Source organism: Coregonus lavaretus, assembly GCF_964263955.1.
Source record: "Coregonus lavaretus genome assembly, chromosome: 8".
NCBI lineage: Eukaryota > Metazoa > Chordata > Actinopteri > Salmoniformes > Salmonidae > Coregonus > Coregonus lavaretus.
In genome coordinates this window covers 50,216,156-50,235,957 of record NC_139995.1, presented here as the reverse complement: position 1 = coordinate 50,235,957, position 19,802 = coordinate 50,216,156, and the positions used below count along the sequence as shown (strand labels likewise).

At 42.5% G+C, this 19,802-nt stretch overlaps 1 protein-coding gene across 2 annotated transcripts in view; it reads left to right on the top strand.

The window, feature by feature from the left end:
• The first annotated feature begins 6,477 nt into the window (after positions 1–6,477).
• LOC311133218 (cytosolic 10-formyltetrahydrofolate dehydrogenase-like) overlaps positions 6,478–19,802 on the top strand; it is a 37,441-nt gene continuing 24,116 nt past the window's right edge. Inside the window, exons 1-7 of one of the 2 annotated variants that reach the window (XM_084166705.1) lie at positions 6,478–6,598; positions 8,201–8,343; positions 10,772–11,006; positions 11,335–11,500; positions 11,724–11,825; positions 12,031–12,120; positions 12,988–13,125. In XM_084166705.1, the coding sequence (XP_084022831.1) occupies positions 8,214–8,343; positions 10,772–11,006; positions 11,335–11,500; positions 11,724–11,825; positions 12,031–12,120; positions 12,988–13,125 (861 nt within the window). In that variant the 5' untranslated portion in view covers positions 6,478–6,598; positions 8,201–8,213. The remainder of the gene's footprint in view (positions 6,599–8,200; positions 8,344–10,771; positions 11,007–11,334; positions 11,501–11,723; positions 11,826–12,030; positions 12,121–12,987; positions 13,126–19,802) is intronic. The other variant, XM_084166706.1, reaches the window with a different exon arrangement.

The following is a 19,802-nucleotide window of genomic DNA, read 5'->3' as shown; positions in this document are numbered from 1 at the left end:
CTGAAATAGATGTAACATCCAGTTGTCAGACCAGTGTTGTCCCTCTGTGGCTGAAATAGATGTAACATCCAGTTGTCAGACCAGTGTTGCCCCTCTGTGGCTGAAATAGATATAACATCCAGCCTGGGAGACCAGTGTTGTCCCTCTGTGGCTGAAATAGATATAACATCCTGTCAGACCAGTGTTGTCCCTCTGTGGCTGAAATAGATGTAACATCCTGTCAGACCAATGTTGTCCCTCTGTGGCTGAAATAGATGTAACATCCAGCCTGGGAGACCAGTGTTGTCCCTCTGTGGCTGAAATAGATGTAACATCCTGTCAGGCCAATGTTGTCCCTCTGTGGCTGAAATAGATGTAACACCCAGCCTGTCAGACCAGTGTTGTCCCTCTGTGGCTGAAATAGATGTAACATCCTGTCAGACCAGCAGGGAGGAGAATGTGGCAAAGAGCTTCCTAGGGTTAGAGGCAGATGCTTGGAATTTAGCGTGGTAGAAAGTGGCCTTAGCAGCAGAAACAGATGAAGAAAATGTAGAGAGGAGGGAGTGAAAAGATGCCAGTCCGCAGGGAGTCTAGTTTTCTTCCATTTCCGCTCAGCTGCCCGGAGCTCTGTTCTGTGAGCTCGCAATGAGTCATCAAGCCACGGAGCTGGAGGGGAGGACCGAGCCGGCCGGGAGGATAGGGGACATAGAGAGTCAAAGGATGCAGAAAGGGAGGAGAGGAGGGTTGAGGAGGCAGAATCAGGAGATTGGAGGGAGAAGGATTGAGCAGAGGGAAGAGATGATAGGATGGAAGAGGAGAGAGTAGCGGGAGAGAGAGAGCGAAGGTTGCGACGGCGCATTACCATCTGTGTAGGGGCAGAGTGAGTAGTGTTGGAGGAGAGCGAGAGAGAAAAGGATACAAAATAGTGGTCGGAGACATGGAGGGGAGTTGCAGTGAGATTAGTAGAAGAACAGCATCTAGTAAAGATGAGGTCAAGCGTATTGCCTGCCTTGTGAGTAGGGGGGACGGTGAGAGGGTGAGGTCAAAAGAGGAGAGGAGTGGAAAGAAGGAGGCAGAGAGAAATGAGTCAAATGTAGACGTAGGGAGGTTGAAATCCCCCAGAACTGTGAGGGGTGAGCCATCCTCAGGAAAGGAACTTATCAAGGCGTCAAGCTCATTGATGAACTCTCCAAGGGAACCTGGAGGGCGATAGATGACAAGGATATTAAGCTTAAATGGGCTAGTGACTGTGACAGCATGGAATTCAAATGAGGAGATAGACAGATGGGTTAGGGGAAAAATTGAGAATGTCCACTTGGGAGAGATGAGGAATCCTGTGCCACCACCCCGCTGACCAGATGCTCTCGGGGTATGCGAGAACACATGGTCAGACGAGGAGAGAGCAGTAGGAGTAGCAGTGTTTTCAGTGGTAATCCATGTTTCCGTCAGCGCCAAGAAGTCGAGGGACTGGAGGGTAGCATAGGCTGGGATGAAGTCTGCCTTGTTGGCAGCAGAACGGCAGTTCCAGAGGCTGCCTGAGACCTGGAACTCCAGGTGGGTGGTGCGTGCAGGGACCACCAGGTTGGAGAGGCAGCAGCCACGCGGTGTGAGGCGTTTGTGTAGCCTGTGCGGAGAGGAGAGAACAGGGATAGGCAGAGGCATAGTTGACAGGCTGCAGCAAATGGCTACAATAATGCAGAGGAGATCGGAATGAAATGAACTAAACATCTGGGAAAGGAGAGAGCGGGGCCTCCCTCAGCACAACTCCCAAATATAACTCTCCCAACTTCCACCTCAGAAACTATAATTGTTGTAAGCTACAGCGGTTCAATGTTTCTAGGAATAGACTAACTCAGTTTATTCAGCTAGCTAACTAGGTGCAGTATTATTCCGTGAAAATCGTCCGGGCATCAAGTCATATGACGCCACAGCCAGCTAGCATGCCGGACTCCAGCAACACGGTTTAGCGCCAATACCCACAACAAACCACCAGTGTATCAACACGCAAGCAGATCGTTCGTGTCCGTGTCTAACGTTGTGGGTTAGTCCCGACAGCTTGAGCGAGTCCGTCGTCAACTTATTCAGCCAGTTAGTTAGCTAGAATAGTTAGCAAACTAGCTAGCCATTGCTTTCAGACAAAGAAGAACCCCTCCGTTCACGGCACGAACACACAGAGAGAGCCAAACTAACGTTAACTAGTCACCCATGTCCCAAATTCCTTGAACGACTCGGGCTATCAATATGTAAAAAACAAAACAAATGTAGGTTATGACTTACCCCTAGCAGCTACTGTTAGCTAGCCAAGTGCAAAGCTAGCCACTGAATTGACTCAGCCAGTTCGCGTCTGTTCACACGGTCGTTCCAGCTATTGTTTACTAGTAGCTATCCAGGTAGCAACAAGCTAGCTAATATTTCAAGCACAGTAGCCACTTGCTACCTAACGTTAACGGTTCAGACAATGAGGTTAGGAAACAGCTGAATGGTAGGCAATTATTGTATGTAATTATTGTAGGCCAGTGTTGTCCCTCTGTGGCTGAAATAGATGTAACATCCTGTCAGCCCAATGTTGTCCCTCTGTGGCTGAAATAGATGTAACATCCAGCCTGGGAGACCAGTGTTGTCCCTCTGTGGCTGAAATAGATATAATATCATGTCAGACCAGTGTTGTCCCTCTGTGGCTGAAATAGATGTAACATTCAGTTGTCAGACCAGTGTTGCCCCTCTGTGGCTGAAATAGATATAACATCCAGCCTGTCAGACCAGTGTTGCCCCTCTCTGGCTGGAATAGATGTAACAAAAACCTGCCAGACCAGTGTTGCCCCTCTGTGGCTGAAATATATATAACATCCAGCCTGTCAGATCATGGTAACTGGGTTGTATAACAACTTCATTAGGCCACACAGAAGCAAAATATTTTGCAACGGAAAACAAAAACTAGCATTTCTTATTGAACAAGTTAACGTTTCAGTCCGTTTTCTTCTGTTTCGTGACTAATGAACATGGGAACAATGCCAATAAAATGAATGGCATTGCAAGAACAAGGCAGTATAGATCAATGCAATAGACACCACAGCTGTGGCACGAAACATTTCATACAGGAACAGCATCATCGGTGTAATATCTGTTGTATGGTGTTGCGGTAAGGTGTTCTAACACAATTTGAATCATCTACATTTAATTTAATCTGGTTCATTTAAAATACTGTTAAAAATAATACAATAATTGTGGAATAATGTTTTGGGGCCCTACATAGAGACATCTGTTGGAGGTCCCAAGCAGACATTTCTACCAACTAGTCAGTAACTTAAATCTGATTTCAATGTCACTGGACATTGTTGATCAAGAATCAATAGAACCCACAAACACCCATCCCCCTGCTCACACACACACACACACACACAGACATAGTGCCTTCAGAAAGTATTCATACCCCTTGATTTATTCCACATTTGGTTGTGTTACAGCCTGAATTCAAAATTGATAAAATATGTATTTTTTTATCTCATCCATCTACACACAATACCCCATAATGACAAAGTGAAAACATGTTTTTAGAAGTTTTTTCTAATTTATTGAAAATTAAATACAGATATCTAATTTACATAATTATTCACACCCTAATAATAATAATAAGCCATTTAGCAGACGCTTTTATCCAAAGCGACTTACAGTCATGCGTGCATACATTTTTGTGTATGGGTGGTCCCGGGGATCGAACCCACTACCTTGGCGTTACAAGCGCCGTGCTCTACCAGTTGAGCTACAGAGGACCACCCTTTTGCTATGACGCTCCAAATTGAGCTCAGCTGCATCCAATTTCCTTTGATCATCCTTGTGATGTCACTACAACTTGATTGGAATACACCTGTTGCCAATTCAATTATTTGGACATATGATTTAGAAAGAAACCCAAATGTCTATACAAGGTCCCACAGTTGACAGTGCATGTCAGAGCAGGAACTATACCATGAAGTCCAAGGAACTGTCTGTAGATCTTCGAGAAATAATTGTGATGAGGCATATATCTGGGGAAAGGTATAAAACCATTTCTAGAGTGTTGAACGTTTCCAAGAGCACAGTGGTCTCCATCATTGGGAAATTGAAAAAATATGTAACTACCCAGACTCTGCCTAGAGCTGGCCACCCGACCAAACTGAGCAACTGGGCAAGAAGTACCTTGGTCAGGGAGGTGACCAAGAACCCAATGACCACTGTTTTTTGACTGAGATGGAAGAACCTGCCAGAAGGGCTCTACAGCACTTCACCAATCTGGGCTTTATCTGGCCAGACAGAAGCCAATCCTGAGAAGAAGGCACATGACAGCACGCCTAGTATTTGCAAAAAGGTACATGAAAGACTCTGAAAGCATAAGGCAAAAGATTCTGTGGTCTGATGAGACAAAAATGTAAGTATTTGGCCTGAATGCAAAGCGCTATGTCTGGAGAAAACCAGGCACAGCTCATCACCCATCTAAAACCATCCCTACCGTGAAGCATGGTGTTGGCAGCATCATGCTATGGGGATGCTTTTCAGAGGCAGGGACTGGGAGACTGGTAAGGAGAGAGGGGACAATGAATTGAGCCAAATACAGGCAGATCCTTGATGAGAACCTGCTTCAGAGTGCAAATGACCTTAGACTGGGGTGAAGATTTACATTCCAACAGGACAATGACCCCAAGCATGCAGCCAAAGCAATGCTGGAATGGCTTCAGAACAAGAATGTGAAAGTCCTTGAGTGGCGCAGCCAAAGCCCAGACTTGAATTCCATTGAAAATCTGTGGAAAAACTTGAAGATTGCTGTTCACCGCCACTCCCCATCTAATTTAACAGAGCTTGACAAAATCTGCGAGGAAGAATGGAACAAAATCCCAAAATCCAGATGTGCAAAGCTGATACAGACATACCCAAGACAACTCAAAGCTGTAATCGCCGCCAAAGGTGCTTCTACAAAGTATTGACTCAGGGGTGTGAATAGTTATTTCAATTAGATATTTCTGTGTTTCATTTTCTATACATTTGCAACATTTTCTAAAAACATATTTTCACCTATTTTTTAAAATTGTATTTAATCAATTTTGAATTTAGGCTGTAACACAACAAAATGTGGAATAACTCATGGGGTATGAATACTTTCTGAAGGCACTGTATATCACCTCCACTGTCTGCTGTGCTGGTCTGATGCAGTCAGGTGACTCCAGTCCTATCACTCATTAACCCCAATGATAACTGGTTACTAGTGTAAACTGGCTCTATCTAAACTGGGTTGCATTCAGACGCTGTGTGTGACGCAAGCACTATGGCCTGAGCTTTTCCACATTTGAGTCACAGTGACAGTCCCTAGTATTTTAGTGACCCTGCTCTGATGGCTAGCACACAACCAACTGTGGGAAATGCCAATATTATCAGTAGAGTTGTAATGTCCTAACTTAACCTGTGCGGTTGCAACAATACTAACATTGGTACAACTATGTCCCAATCAACTGAGCTATTATCATAATTTGTCATTAATTAATGGCCATAGCACAAACCTGCAATGTCTGTGCACGTTGAATAACTTCCTGCGAAGGTCAATACAGTAAATTGACAAATATGATGTAAATTATTAAAGATACACTATGCAGAAATCGCTATGCTAAAATTCTACTAGTTCGCCTAATTTCAGTTTATGTGACAAAACAAGCAGTCATTGTGTAGATAATCATTGTAACATCTAAACCACTGTGAAATATATTTTCTATAACCAAACATATTGTATTTTCAGCTGTTTGAAAGTCCCCTGTAGCTCAGTTGGTAGAGCATGGCGTTTGCAACGCCAGGGTTGTGGGTTCGTTTCCCACGGTGGACCAGTATGAAAAAAAGAAAAAAAATATATGCACTCACTAACTGTAAGTCGCTCTGGATAAGAGCATCTGCTAAATGACTAAAATGTAAATGTCAAATGTTTGAAGCTGGTGTATAAAACCGAAAGTAAAAGACAAGAACGGGAAGCATAGAAATAGCACACATAGAACAGATCTACCCCTTATTAGACTTGCTTTCAATGCACATGAATGATCTATAACTCACATTTCTATGTGAATTTGGTTGGAGCGCCAAAAAGTTTCATATTGTAGCTTTAACTTTATTGACCTTTGCAGGAGTTGATGGTAAATGGGAGTGGTCAACAAGGCTATAACCTACTGACCATTGCTCTCCTATGTTTCTGTCTCTATAACAACCTGTTTTATGGTATAGATATGAACCAATGAGGAAATTATCCATCCGTCATAAACTACTGTAATAAACTATATCACACACACCACACACACACACTTCTCAACTGGTCTGGATTCAATATAAAGTTCTACTGAAAAAAATACCATACAATGAATAATAGAGTCTTGAAACGTTACTACAGAAATAGTTTTGGAAGTCCAAAGTTTACGACCACCCCTTGCGGCTAGACCGCCCTATCACATCACACGCTTTTAACTGTTGTGTAATCACTAATGGCTGTTACAGTGGCTCAAAGCAGCCTGCCTGCCTTTTGACATTCTCGGCCGAAATAAAGAGCAACGGTGTCCACACGATCCCTAACAGCACGCCAGTAGGGGAGACTTAGCCCAGCATTAAAGCAAGGGTAACGTTAATGTTTTATATTCATCTGCATATTTCTATATGTGTTGAGATTTGCTATCTCGAGATTGCACAGTGCACAATGTTCTAGAATTGGACGTTGTTTGGTTCTGGGTCGCGCGCCTAGCATCACATACTTGAATTGTTCATATCGTCGTGTTAATACATTACTTTCTATATTTCTCAAATATCTTTATAAAGGTTTGCAACGAAGCCAACCTGCAAGGTAGCTCGCTCACACTGTAATAAACTAATATCGCGCTGTCATAAAAGTTGTCTCCCCTTCGTGGTGTAGCAACTTTTACTTGTGTTTTCTATCGGAGAGCGTATTGCAAAAGTGAACCTTCACTGTGCATCATTAAAAATAAGTTCAAAGATTTGTTTCTGCATATTTTTCATTGTATGAAAGGTATATTGAGGCATTCTGTAGGTAGAAGTCTAGTGTACAAGAGCTCGGTCGATTATATTGGTCAATCCTCCATAGGCAGGGATCTGCTCTGCAACGTGATTGGTTGAAACAAGTGCGACCCCAGTTATAAAATATGGAGAAAAAAGGACACCTTTTAAAGTGTGTTGCATTATTGGGATAAAAACATTCAGATTTACATCTACATGTCGACTGCATGAACTTTACAAAAATCATGTGATCAAAGGTCATTAAGTTTTAATTGCAGTCGACTACAAGTTTCTGCAGTTGCTGTTCACCAACATCCTCCTGCAACCATGGCCTGCATTGTGGGAGGTTGAGGTTCTATTGTCAACTAATCATTAGGGGTTTTTGTTTGACCCATGCAAACGTGATCATAGACATGACTGAAACAAGAACGAACTTTGTCGCGATTTGTGTATACAGTGGATATATACAAATTAATGTGATATTTGAATCTGTCACTAATTGATTGTACAATGTACACATATTATTTCCGTTTGTGAGTGTGTGATATGGGGGTTGGAGACGTAGAAAAAAATAAAAACTTGTATAAATAATGGCAACACTGCCATGTTGATCTGAGCCTTGCTGTTGGAAAACCAATTAGTGTCTGACTTTCGGCTGTTGCAGTTCCACCTCTACCGAATTTACTCCTTGACTTTCGTCTACAGTCGGTTGCTTGAGCCAGTCCACTCAAATGCGCCCACTGTCAACTACTTTTCATGACCTTACTAAACAATGGATCTGATATTTGCCCCTCTATTTGCCTGATGTTACACAAATGAGAATGGAAAACTTCTGGATAACATAAATATCAAATCAAATCAAATTTTATTTTCCATATGCGCCGAATACAACAGGTGTAGACATTACCGTGAAATGCTTACTTACAGCCCTTAACCAACAATGCATTTATTTTTAATAAAAAGTAAAATAAAACAACAACAAAAAAGTGTTGAGAAAAAAAGAGCAGAAGTAAAATAAAATAACAGTAGGGAGGCTATATACACAGGGGTACCGGTGCGGGGGCACCGGCTAGTTGAGGTAGTCATTTGGTTATTTTGAAATTAATAATATTCAAATGCTTCTTTTATAAATAGCCTATGTCTCGAGAAGTATTGAATAAAGTAAAAGGCTCTTTCGCTGTTTTTCTGTGTTGCCTTTTTGTGCCAGTAGTTTGTGATCGCTCATGATGAGGATAGCTGTGATTGGTCAGAGTGTTTTTGGCCTGGAGGTGTACAAGGAGCTGAGGAAGGAGGGCCACACCATCGTTGGAGTGTTCACTATACCTAACAAGGATGGCAAAGCCGACCCTCTAGGTGAGCAGGCATGACTGCACCTTTTTTCTTCAGCAATGACAAGACTCTCAGTCTCCACACTGCTATAATGCAAAACCATTTGCGTATGAAACACACGAGAGCAAATCTCACAGAGGTGGGAGTCTTCTTTTTTGCTGAGGGACATTTTACTTGGCTATCAAGCACATGCTCAAAGCCTTTGGATATACTGTATTCATATTGTATTTTCTATATGGTTTTGTCCTCACACCAGAGTACATAAAGTAAACCAAAGACTACACAGAGAACACATACTCTGAGGGCAAACATAATATTTTTAATGTCAAGTGAAGTTTGAACTCTCACATTATCAGTCAAAGAACAGTCCTGTCCCAAACTCTAAGAGAAAATCAATGGATTCTTGTAAAAAATTTGAAAGGAAACAGGGGCCTTGTAGTTGATCTTGTCAACTGAACACTGATAAATGTTGTGCCTGTTGTTCACCACTGACTAAAGTAGACATTAGACACATTTCACTGGGCACACACTGGTTGAACCAATGTGGAATAGACTTTGAATTGACTGTGCCCAGTGGGATCACACCAGTCCTTTCCCCCATGTGCTCCGTCCTCAATGCATTTTCTTAATCAACAAAACAAGTATCAATATACAGTCTGCCCATGGTAATTACCAATTACATTGGCTCTATTGAAAATGTTGATGCCTACAGCCAGACTGTGAAATTCTCTCTACCTAAAAGGAGTCAAGGGCCCTGTTTGAATACATTAAATACACCCCTTCTTCCTCCCTTGATGTAGCCTGATCTGACATGACTGAATCTGGGAGTTCTATTCAGTGGCACCCTTACTTTTACCTAACCAACCTGAACCAGAACCTGGGCTTGAAGAGATTATGACTATGACGAGATATCCTCTGATACGCAGGATCCATCAATTCAAAGTCCTATTAACCAGCTCTGCAAACGTTATAATGTCCAAATATGGAGTTTTGTAGAGTAACTATCGTCATTACTGCCATTACGCACGGTATGTACTTCCAAAAAAGGTCTAAATAAAAATAAAATCAATGATATTTGGGGATACTGTAATGCTGCTGGATCAGCCAACCTGTGCGTGGCAGTAATGAGTGATTTTATTGGAGGTGCCGAAGGTGGATTTGGCACATGCGCACTTGGTTAAAAATAATATATCATTTCTATTTAGACTTTTTTTGGAAGTACATACTGTGCGTAACGGTAGCAAGGACGAAAGTTGCTTACAAATAACTTACAAAGGGCCAAGGACAAAGGGTAATTCCATGGTAACGGAATTATGCTGCGACTCCGATTTTTCACTTTCAAATGTATGCCAAACAAAGACCATTTATTTCAAAGTTTAACAAACCATACAACTCTATGCAAAATGGCTACTTTGAACAATTTGCACAAAAAAATAAGATCATTAAGGTAAAATCTCCTTCAGTTTTGTTCTGTTACCAAACTTTGTATCTGCATAGTTCTTCCTGTAAATGTGTTCTTGTAAAATGTTCTGTGGAAATTGTTAAAAGTAGTACTTGTGCATAGAGTTGTATGGTTTAGTAAATGTTGAAATCAATGTTTTTTTTGTTTGGTATACATTTTAAAGGGAAAAATATATGTCTCAGCGTAATTCCGTTTCCATGAAATTGCCCCAAACAAACAGCCCAGTACATCACTGGGCCCAAGCTCCCTGCCATCCAGGACCTCTATATCAGGCGGTTGGAAAAGAAGGCCCGGAAAATCATTAAAGACTCCAGCCACCCAAGCCATAGACTGTTCTCTCTGCTTCCGCTCGGCAAGTGGTACCGGTGCATCAAGTCTGACACCAACAGGATCCTGAACAGCTTCTATCCCCCAAGACATAAGACTGCTAAATAGCTAACAGAATGGCTACACAGACTATCTGAGTTGACCCTTGTATTTTATTTATATTTTTTCACTCTCTCTGCACACTCACAGGACTCTACACACTCACACACACTGACACTCCAACACACATAACATGCACACACATTTATACTGACTCTACACACATGCACACACTCACATGCAATCTTAATTTACGCTGCTGCTACTCTGTTTATCATACAGACTTATGCCTAGTCACCTTACCCCTATACATATCTACCTCTATCACTCCATTATCCCTGCACATTGTAAATATGGTACTGGAACTGACCCTGTATATAGCTTCTTACTTTCCTGTGAGTTTTTGTTCTACCTTATGTTATTTCTTTGTACTACATTGATATGTATCACTTCAGTGTTGGTTTTAGAGCTTGCAAGAAAGGCATTTCACATTTGACATTAAAACTTGAAACCATAGAATTACTAGAACGGTTGGGAAAGCCCCTTAGACCATGGCAATTTGACTTGAATTACATACGCTATGGGAGAAACATCACTCCTATCTTTGCCCCTCTACACCTACAGGCATGGAGGCTGAGAAGGATGGCGTGACCGTCTTCAAGTTCCCACGCTGGCGCCTGAAGGGGAAAGGCATCCCGGAGGTGGTGGAGGCCTACAAGGCCACAGGGGCCGAGCTCAACGTCATGCCCTTCTGCTCCCAGTTCATCCCCATGGAGGTCATCGACCACCCGGCCCACGGTTCCATCATCTACCACCCCTCCCTGCTTCCCCGACACAGGGGGGCCTCTGCCATCAACTGGTGAGTGGATGGCTGCTTGGACAAATGGATGGACAAACGGATGATTGGTTGGTTGGTGCGACAGTCACTAGTTGGTCGGTTGGTTGGTGTTTTCATTAGTTGATTTATTGATTTTGTCTCCACAGCAGGTAAAATGTTTTTTTGTTTATCTGATTGATGGGTTTGTTGGTTGACTGTTTGTTTGGTTGGTTGATTTACACATGGTTAAAACATAAACCTGCTGATTGGACAAAAGAGGTGAGAGGCTTGCATGGTCAAACAAAGCGTCAAAGTTCTGAGTAGGATGAGTGTGTTAGGCTTACTTTACCCTCCATGGGTTTGACAACAGGACCTTGATCCACGGGGACAAGAAAGGCGGGTTCACAGTGTTCTGGGCGGATGACGGACTGGACACTGGACCAATCCTGCTGCAGAGGGAGTGTGACGTGGAGCCTGATGACACTGTCAACACCATCTACAAGAGGTTCCTCTTCCCTGAGGGAGTGAAAGGCACAGTAAGTCAAAGAGATACAACAAGGCCACACTTCAGTACTCTGAGGAATGCAGTTTTCTCTGTCTGTCACATATGGCCAGCCATATCAACAAATATTGTTTGAAACAGTCTCATGAATGCAAAAAGAAAATGCGGCATAGTACAAAAACACAAGTGGAGGGTGAGACCCATTCCATACTGTTGGGAATCTTTGAGCATGTTAGTCAAGTTGACCTGGTTCACAGGTGGATGCAGTGAGGCTGATCGCAGCAGGGAACGCCCCAAAGATTGTCCAGCCAGAGGAGGGAGCCACCTATGAGGGAATTCAGAAGAAAGACAATGCCAAGGTAGGCCAAGACCCAGACTAAATTCTGTAAACACACTGCTCCAGCCATCTTGCTTCTAACCACAAGATCAGTGGACTGCTCAAGCACTCCTGTAACACTATGTTTGAGATTACATAGGACCACATATTTCCTATCGTTTTATTCAGATATGCATGTCTATGTTGATTTCAGGTAATCAGTTATTATGATTTGTGTTTTTCTGTAGATTGACTGGAACCAGTCTGCACAGGCCCTACACAACTGGATCAGAGGAAATGACAAAGTGCCTGGTGCCTGGGCGGAGGTTGATGGACAGGTAAGAATATAGTAGTTTACTGAGAGTATTGTTTGTTGGTTCGGTAATGCCACGGTCAGCCAGCCAGCCAAAATAACATGCTGAGAAGGATTATCACCACAGCAAGCAAGGTACTTGGAGTCAAACAGACAGGCTTGATGAGATCTTCAAGGTCAGGGCCCTCAGCAAGGCTCACAAAATCATTTTAGACCCAAGCCACCCCCTGTACCTGGACTTTGAACTAATCCCCTCTGGGTGCAGGTATGGCACCTCCCTGCAGAAAAAACAGGACTAAACAATAATAACCAAATGTGATATCCCTCCTAAATAGCTTGGGCTAATGTCCCTATCCATTCACTGAGACCACTATCCATTCACTGAGACCACTATCCATTCACTGAGACCACTATCCATTCACTGAGACCACTATCCATTCACTGAGACCACTATCCATTCACTGAGACCACTATCCATTCACTGAGACCACTATCCATTCACTGAGACCACTATCCATTCACTGAGACCAGCAGGCTGGGCTTCTTACAGTGGCTACTGTGTATAAATGTCATTAATGTGTATTGTCCTTTTCTTAAACAGCATTTTAAAGCGTGTACGGTGATACGGCAACACATTTTCCCCAAGGGGACAATAAAGTCAGTAAAGTACATGCAGAGCCAGTGGCCTAGCTGTAACGATCCCGGCCAGTCACATATACTGCTCCCCACCTGAGACCGGGGTTCAAATCCCTGTGTCCACCCTTCCTGTTAATAATACAATGTAAATCATGTTCTCCAGTTCAGTCACATCGGTGCAGATGAGATAAAATTAAAGGAGTCTAGACTATTGAGCTCCACCCAAAGGCTGATTCCACTGTGGTCTGTCCTCTAGAAAGTGACGTTCTACGGCTCCTCTCTGGTAGACAGCGGTGTGACTGCTATTGGTCAGCCCCTGGAGATCCCTGGTACCAGTCGACCTGGTCTGGTCACCAAGGCGGGCCTGGTGCTGTTTGGCAACGATGGCAAAACGGTAGGTCGCCTAATGTTACACAAATGTCATTTAGAGATGTATTATTATTATTATATTACTACCACTACCAGGGATGCTTGTTTTTAAGCCTAATTTCATAGTGTCACAATTTGGTTGTATGCTTTGGAAGAATAAACATTTGTTTCTAACTTTTTGGCTATAAACATAGGCCTACAGTGGGGAAAAAAAGTATTTAGTCAGCCACCAATTGTGCAAGTTCTCCCACTTAAAAAGATGAGAGAGGCCTGTAATTTTCATCATAGGTACACGTCAAGTATGACAGACAAATTGAGAAAAAAAATCCAGAAAATCACATTGTATGATTTTTAATGAATGTATTTGCAAATTATGGTGGAAAATAAGTATTTGGTCACCTACAAACAAGCAAGATTTCTGGCTCTCACAGACCTGTAACTTCTTCTTTAAGAGGCTCCTCTGTCCTCCACTCGTTACCTGTATTAATGGCACCTGTTTGAACTTGTTATCAGTATAAAAGACACCTGTCCACAACCTCAAACAGTCACACTCCAAACTCCACTATGGCCAAGACCAAAGAGCTGTCAAAGGACACCAGAAACAAAATTGTAGACCTGCACCAGGATGGGAAGACTGAATCTGCAATAGGTAAGCAGCTTGGTTTGAAGAAATCAACTGTGGGAGCAATTATTAGGAAATGGAAGACATACAAGACCACTGATAATCTCCCTCGATCTGGGGCTCCACGCAAGATCTCACCCCGTGGGGTCAAAATGATCACAAGAACGGTGAGCAAAAATCCCAGAACCACACGGGGGGACCTAGTGAATGACCTGCAGAGAGCTGGGACCAAAGTAACAAAGCCTACCATCAGTAACACACTACGCCGCCAGGGACTCAAATCCTGCAGTGCCAGACGTGTCCCCCTGCTTAAGCCAGTACATGTCCAGGCCCGTCTGAAGTTTGCTAGAGTGCATTTGGATGATCCAGAAGAGGATTGGGAGAATGTCATATGGTCAGATGAAACCAAAATAGAACTTTTTGGTAAAAACTCAACTCGTCGTGTTTGGAGGACAAAGAATGCTGAGTTGCATCCAAAGAACACCATACCTACTGCGAAGCATGGGGGTGGAAACATCATGCTTTGGGGCTGTTTTTCTGCAAAGGGACCAGGACGACTGATCCGTGTAAAGGAAAGAATGAATGGGGCCATGTATCGTGAGATTTTGAGTGAAAACCTCCTTCCATCAGCAAGGGCATTGAAGATGAAACGTGGCTGGGTCTTTCAGCATGACAATGATCCCAAACACACTGCCCAGGCAACGAAGGAGTGGCTTCATAAGAAGCATTTCAAGGTCCTGGAGTGGCCTAGCCAGTCTCCAGATCTCAACCCCATAGAAAATCTTTGGAGGGAGTTGAAAGTCTGTGTTGCCCAGCGACAGCCCCAAAACATCACTGCTCTAGAGGAGATCTGCATGGAGGAATGGGCCAAAATACCAGCAACAGTGTGTGAAAACCTTGTGAAGACTTACAGAAAACGTTTGACCTGTGTCATTGCCAACAAAGGGTATATAACAAAGTATTGAGAAACTTTTGTTATTGACCAAATACTTATTTTCCACCATAATTTGCAAATAAATTCATTAAAAATCCTACAATGTGATTTTCTGGATTTTTTTCTTCTCATTTTGTCTGTCATAGTTGACGTGTACCTATGATGAAAATTACAGGCCTCTCTCATCTTTTTAAGTGGGAGAACCTGCACAATTGGTGGCTGACTAAATACTTTTTTTCCCCCACTGTATGTAGCATCCCTGCATGCAGACATGCTGTACTACCTGGCCTTTAGGTCAGGGCTTTTATGGCGCAGTTTGTAGTGGTGATCATACCCTGCCATCTCATGGTGACTGGCTTTTCCCCATCATTGGCAGGAGAAATAACTGGGCTGTTAGTACTGTATGTTATTTATTTTTTGAGCTGGGCCAATGACCTTGGGCCTGTGCTGAAAAGCTCTGTGTGGTGTTCTATAATCAGTAGGAGCAGCAGTGAGAGAGAGAGAGGGTAGACAGAGAGAGTGGATAGACAGAGGTTTGGGGGATAGAGAGTGTTTCAGAGATTGAGGTTAAGCGAGAGAGGTTTTGAGTGAAAGAGTGTGTTAGAGTCTGACTGAGAGAAAGCGTTGAAAGAGAGACGGCCCAGTGATACTGAATCGTAGGGTGACTAATGTGTTTAGTAGCTCCATTGTCTTTCCTCTTTTCAGTCAGCTCTGTGTTGGCAGGCTGAATGCCATGTAATTTCCAGGAAGATGAATTAGTTCCGGGGAGTTCTCCTCAATCTGCTCTAAATCTGTTTGTTCCCCACGATCTCACATAACTTTGGGGGAAATAGTATAAGGACATACTGTGCATGTTTATACATATCAATTCTGAATATATTTAAGCCCATATTTGTCTTATCATGTTATGCTATTGGGTTGTAAATAGGCATACAGGGTATGTATGCAGACATAATGTATCCAAGCCCAGAATGAGTCCTGCAATAAAGTGTTTTATTTGACCAATCTGGGCTGAGAGGAGTTGACCATAGAGTATAGGTTTTGACCTAAGTCTACTGCACATGGTCTCGGTGTAGATAGGGGCTACATACTCTTCTCTAATACTCTTTGAAAGAAAGACAGGCTTTTCTGGCCTCTACTGGTCATAAATTGTAATACAAGTGGAGCTAAATAAAAGGATTTTGGTGACCTCCTGCCCACATACAAACTCCATGTGTCTCACTGTGAAAACGGGGAGAGTCTACCTGGGTTGTGTTCATTAGGCACAACAAATTGAAGAAAATCAACAACAACAAAAAAGCTAATTTCTGTTTTACATTGCAAAATGTTTTTAAAGGTTTTCCATCCCGTGCACTTATGAACACGCCCCTGGAGTTTTAACAGTGCTCAGACTGCAATAACGTTGACTTTGCAATTAGATAGGACTTTATAAAAGTGTATTTATACAGTTAACATGCATGCGTGTTTGGACAGTAAAGTCAAATTTGAAGTTTGTTTGAGAAACAAAGCACACTTTCAGTGAACAAATTGGTTTTAATAATAATAATTAATAGGTAGACACAAAGTTAATTCCCTTCAATAATAGTCAATATTTTCCTAACATAGTTCTCAAATTGAGAACTGACATTCTTTGAACAGAAGGAGTATACTACGAAGCAAGCTAGATCTACTCAGGGTTTTCTAAAGATAGCCAGCTGCAGTTAGCGTCCCATTCTAGCTCAGGCTTCATCCGTACTACTACGGTGGATATTGCTCGTCCGCCTGCCGCTAACTCTAGCCGGCTTGTAACTGCGCGTGCATGTCGCACGTGGCTAGTCGAACGCCGAACCCTTCATTGAGACAATGCAGAAACATCAATCCATGTGCACGTCAGTGCCACATTTTAATTAGTGTTGAAATAAAATAAAAACTTTACTAACAAAAATGTTTCATTAATACAATATCTAATCAGTTGTCTTCCTCAAATGAAGTGGATGATGACACAATCTTTGCGAGACGGAATGAATCTGATTTCATTGGTCCTAAATTCACGGCTCAGACACTTCATTCAGGAGAAATGTAGTTAGCCTGCCCCGCAGGTTAGATCTGAAGGATTCATTACCATAGAAATGTACCTGGCTAAAAGGTGAGCCACATTCGTGGTACTGATTATCCCAAGTTGAACTCAGTGTTGACCAAAGTTAGACACACAAATATGCCACCAAGACATTACAAGAACGGGAGGTTATAATTTTTGGGGGAGTATGATATTTGTGAAAGTGAAATATTTTTTTCACGCATTATTTGAAAAAGGATTCTCCTGGAATCAGTAGAGCCAAGAATAAATATGTAAACTGCGATATCACTAGATAATTCATCAGGGTAATCTTCCGGTAAATTGATACGTTTTTCCCTCTCCACGGTTTCAAGATTCTACGTTTTTGATCCAAATTAATAGTTGCTCAACTTTAAGATCGCTAAACTTTTCCGGGACATATACACCAAGCCCATTTAATTGGGAGACCACATGGCAATTTAAAGTTTATCTTTTAGAGACCCAATCCGTAATTTAATACACTTATCATAGTTGGGTTTTAGTCCAGAGAAATTGCAGAAGTTATCCAGGTCCTCAACGAGGCCCTTCAAGGTTGAAGATTGATACTTTTGTCTCTAATCCCTTAACTCTTAGCCCCTTAATATTATATTTTAAAGCTAACAGTTCAATGGCCATAATAAATAGGTATGGTGACAGAGGGCAACCTTGTTTTACGCCTCTTGACAATTCAAAGTTCTCAGGGAAGTAACCATTTATTTATTATTTTACATAAAGGATTGTTGTACATTACTTTTACCCATCTTATGAGAGATTCTCCAAAGTTGAGAATGCCTTCCACTCTCACAAAAACACATAGAAAGTTAACAGGAGGGGAAAAATTATATCCAAGATATACAGAATATTCTTGATATTAGACACAGCCCACAAAATGGGTCACAGACCTCTCAATCAGGGACTCAAATATTTTTTGAAATATATTTACACAATATGAGGTACCACAGAACTAGTTAAATTGACAACTATTTCTCATGGGACTCACTGAAACTTCCAAGAACCACATACAGACAACCACATAGGCTACATGCTTTCTGGAAACGCCCTCCCGTTTATAGATTTTGAGAAATATAGGAGATGCTCTCTCAAACTTTTCTAACTCTGTGAACAGAACATTCTTCCTTTGTTTGTTCAATAACACATTTGAATGGTCCTTATCATGGCTGCAAGTCTAAAGCGTCCTGGTCACCGTAGGCATTAAGGGAGTGAAAGTTACATCAAATTTGGGCCCAGGGCAAATGGACGACAGCACACTGTCCTATGCATTTGCAGCTCTCCCATCTGACTGAAGCTTTCGCCACAGTCATGGCATCTGTATGGTTTCTCCTTGTGAGTCCCCCTCAAATGTCCTTTCATATGGGCATCCTGCCTGAACGCTTTCCCACAGACTGGGCAGACAAAGGGTTTCTCTCCTGTGTGAACCCTGATATGCTCTTTCAGATGACTCTTCACTTTGAAACCTTTCCCACAGAGGTGACAGCTGTGTGGTCTCTCCCCTGTGTGAGTTGTCATGTGGTCTCCCAGACCATTCCTTGCTGGGAACCCTTTTCCACAGACATGGCATCGAAATCGCTCATACAAAGCGCGTCTCTTCTTAAGTTCAGACAGCGTTCCTATATGTCTGAATGGTCTTCCTGTCTTTGTTTTCCGTTGCAGAGGGCCTTCAATCTCTGTCCCATGCATGTTTTCACTTGGAGCTGCAGAACAGTGTGCGTTTACTGCAAACATGAGCTGTGGGTCACTCGTTACTACTCCATAGCCCTCTCCTCCATCGGGTTCTGTTTTAATGTGTTCCACGAGGGTGCTCGATAGATTATTCGTCTCATTGTCCTCCACAATTTGGGTTTGGAAAAGGTGTGAGGGCCAAGGGTCCTGAACAAAATCACTTTTCACACAAGGAGGTGTGAACACAAACTCTATGTTATGACCATGAGTCTCAGGCCCTTGCAGTTGCTCTTCTCCCAGATTGGTCCTGAGGTCCTGTTCCTCTGTACTTTGTGTGGGCTCTGAACTTTCTTGCCGCAGAATGGGGCTGCTCCACTCCTGCTCAAGGGGAACCTCTTCTTCAGAGACATGGAGCTGCCTAGGGTCTGGAGGGAAGGACAGGCAAAGAAATGTTATTCAATAGAGAGACATATTAATATATGTTTTCAATGTTTAAAGGCCCAGTGCGGTCAAAAATGTGATTTTCCTTTATTTTATATACACCGAGTATACAAAACATTAGGAACACCTTCCTAATATTGAGTTGCACTCCCCCTTTTGCCCTCAGAACAGCCTCAATTCATCAGGTCATGGACTCTACAAGGTGTTGAAAGCATTCCACAGGGATGCTGGCCCATGTTGACTCCAATGCTTCCCACAGTTGTCACGTTGGCTGGATGTACTTTGGGTGGTGGCCCATCCTTGATACACACGGGAAACTGTTGAGCATGAAAAACCCAGCAGTGTTGCAGTTCTTGACACAAACCGGTGCGCCTGGCACCTACTAAAATACCCCGTTCAAAGGCACTTAAATATTTTGTCTTGCCCATTCACCCTCTGAATGGCACATACACAATACGTCTCAATTGTCTCAAGGCTTAGAAATCCTTCTTTAACCTGTCTCCTCCCCTTCATCTACACTGTTTGACGTTGATTTAACAAGTGACATCAATAAGGGATCATAGCTTTCACCTGGATTCACCTGGTCCGTCTATGTCATTGAAAGAGCAGGTGTTCCTAATATTTTGTTCAATCAGTGTATGCTTTCAATGTTTAAAGGCCCAGTGCAGTCAAAACGTGATTTTCCTGTGTTGTGTGTGTGTGTGTGTGTATATACACTGAGTATACAAAACATTAAGTCATTAAGTTCAGTTAGTGTAGATGAAGGGGAGGAGACATACAGTGAGGGGAAAAAAGTATTTGATCCCCTGCTGATTTTGTACGTTTGCCCACTGACAAAGACATGATCAGTCTATAATTTTAATGGTAGGTTTATTTGAACAGTGAGAGACAGAATAACAACAAAAAATCCAGAAAAACGCATGTCAAAAATGTTATAGATTGATTTGCATT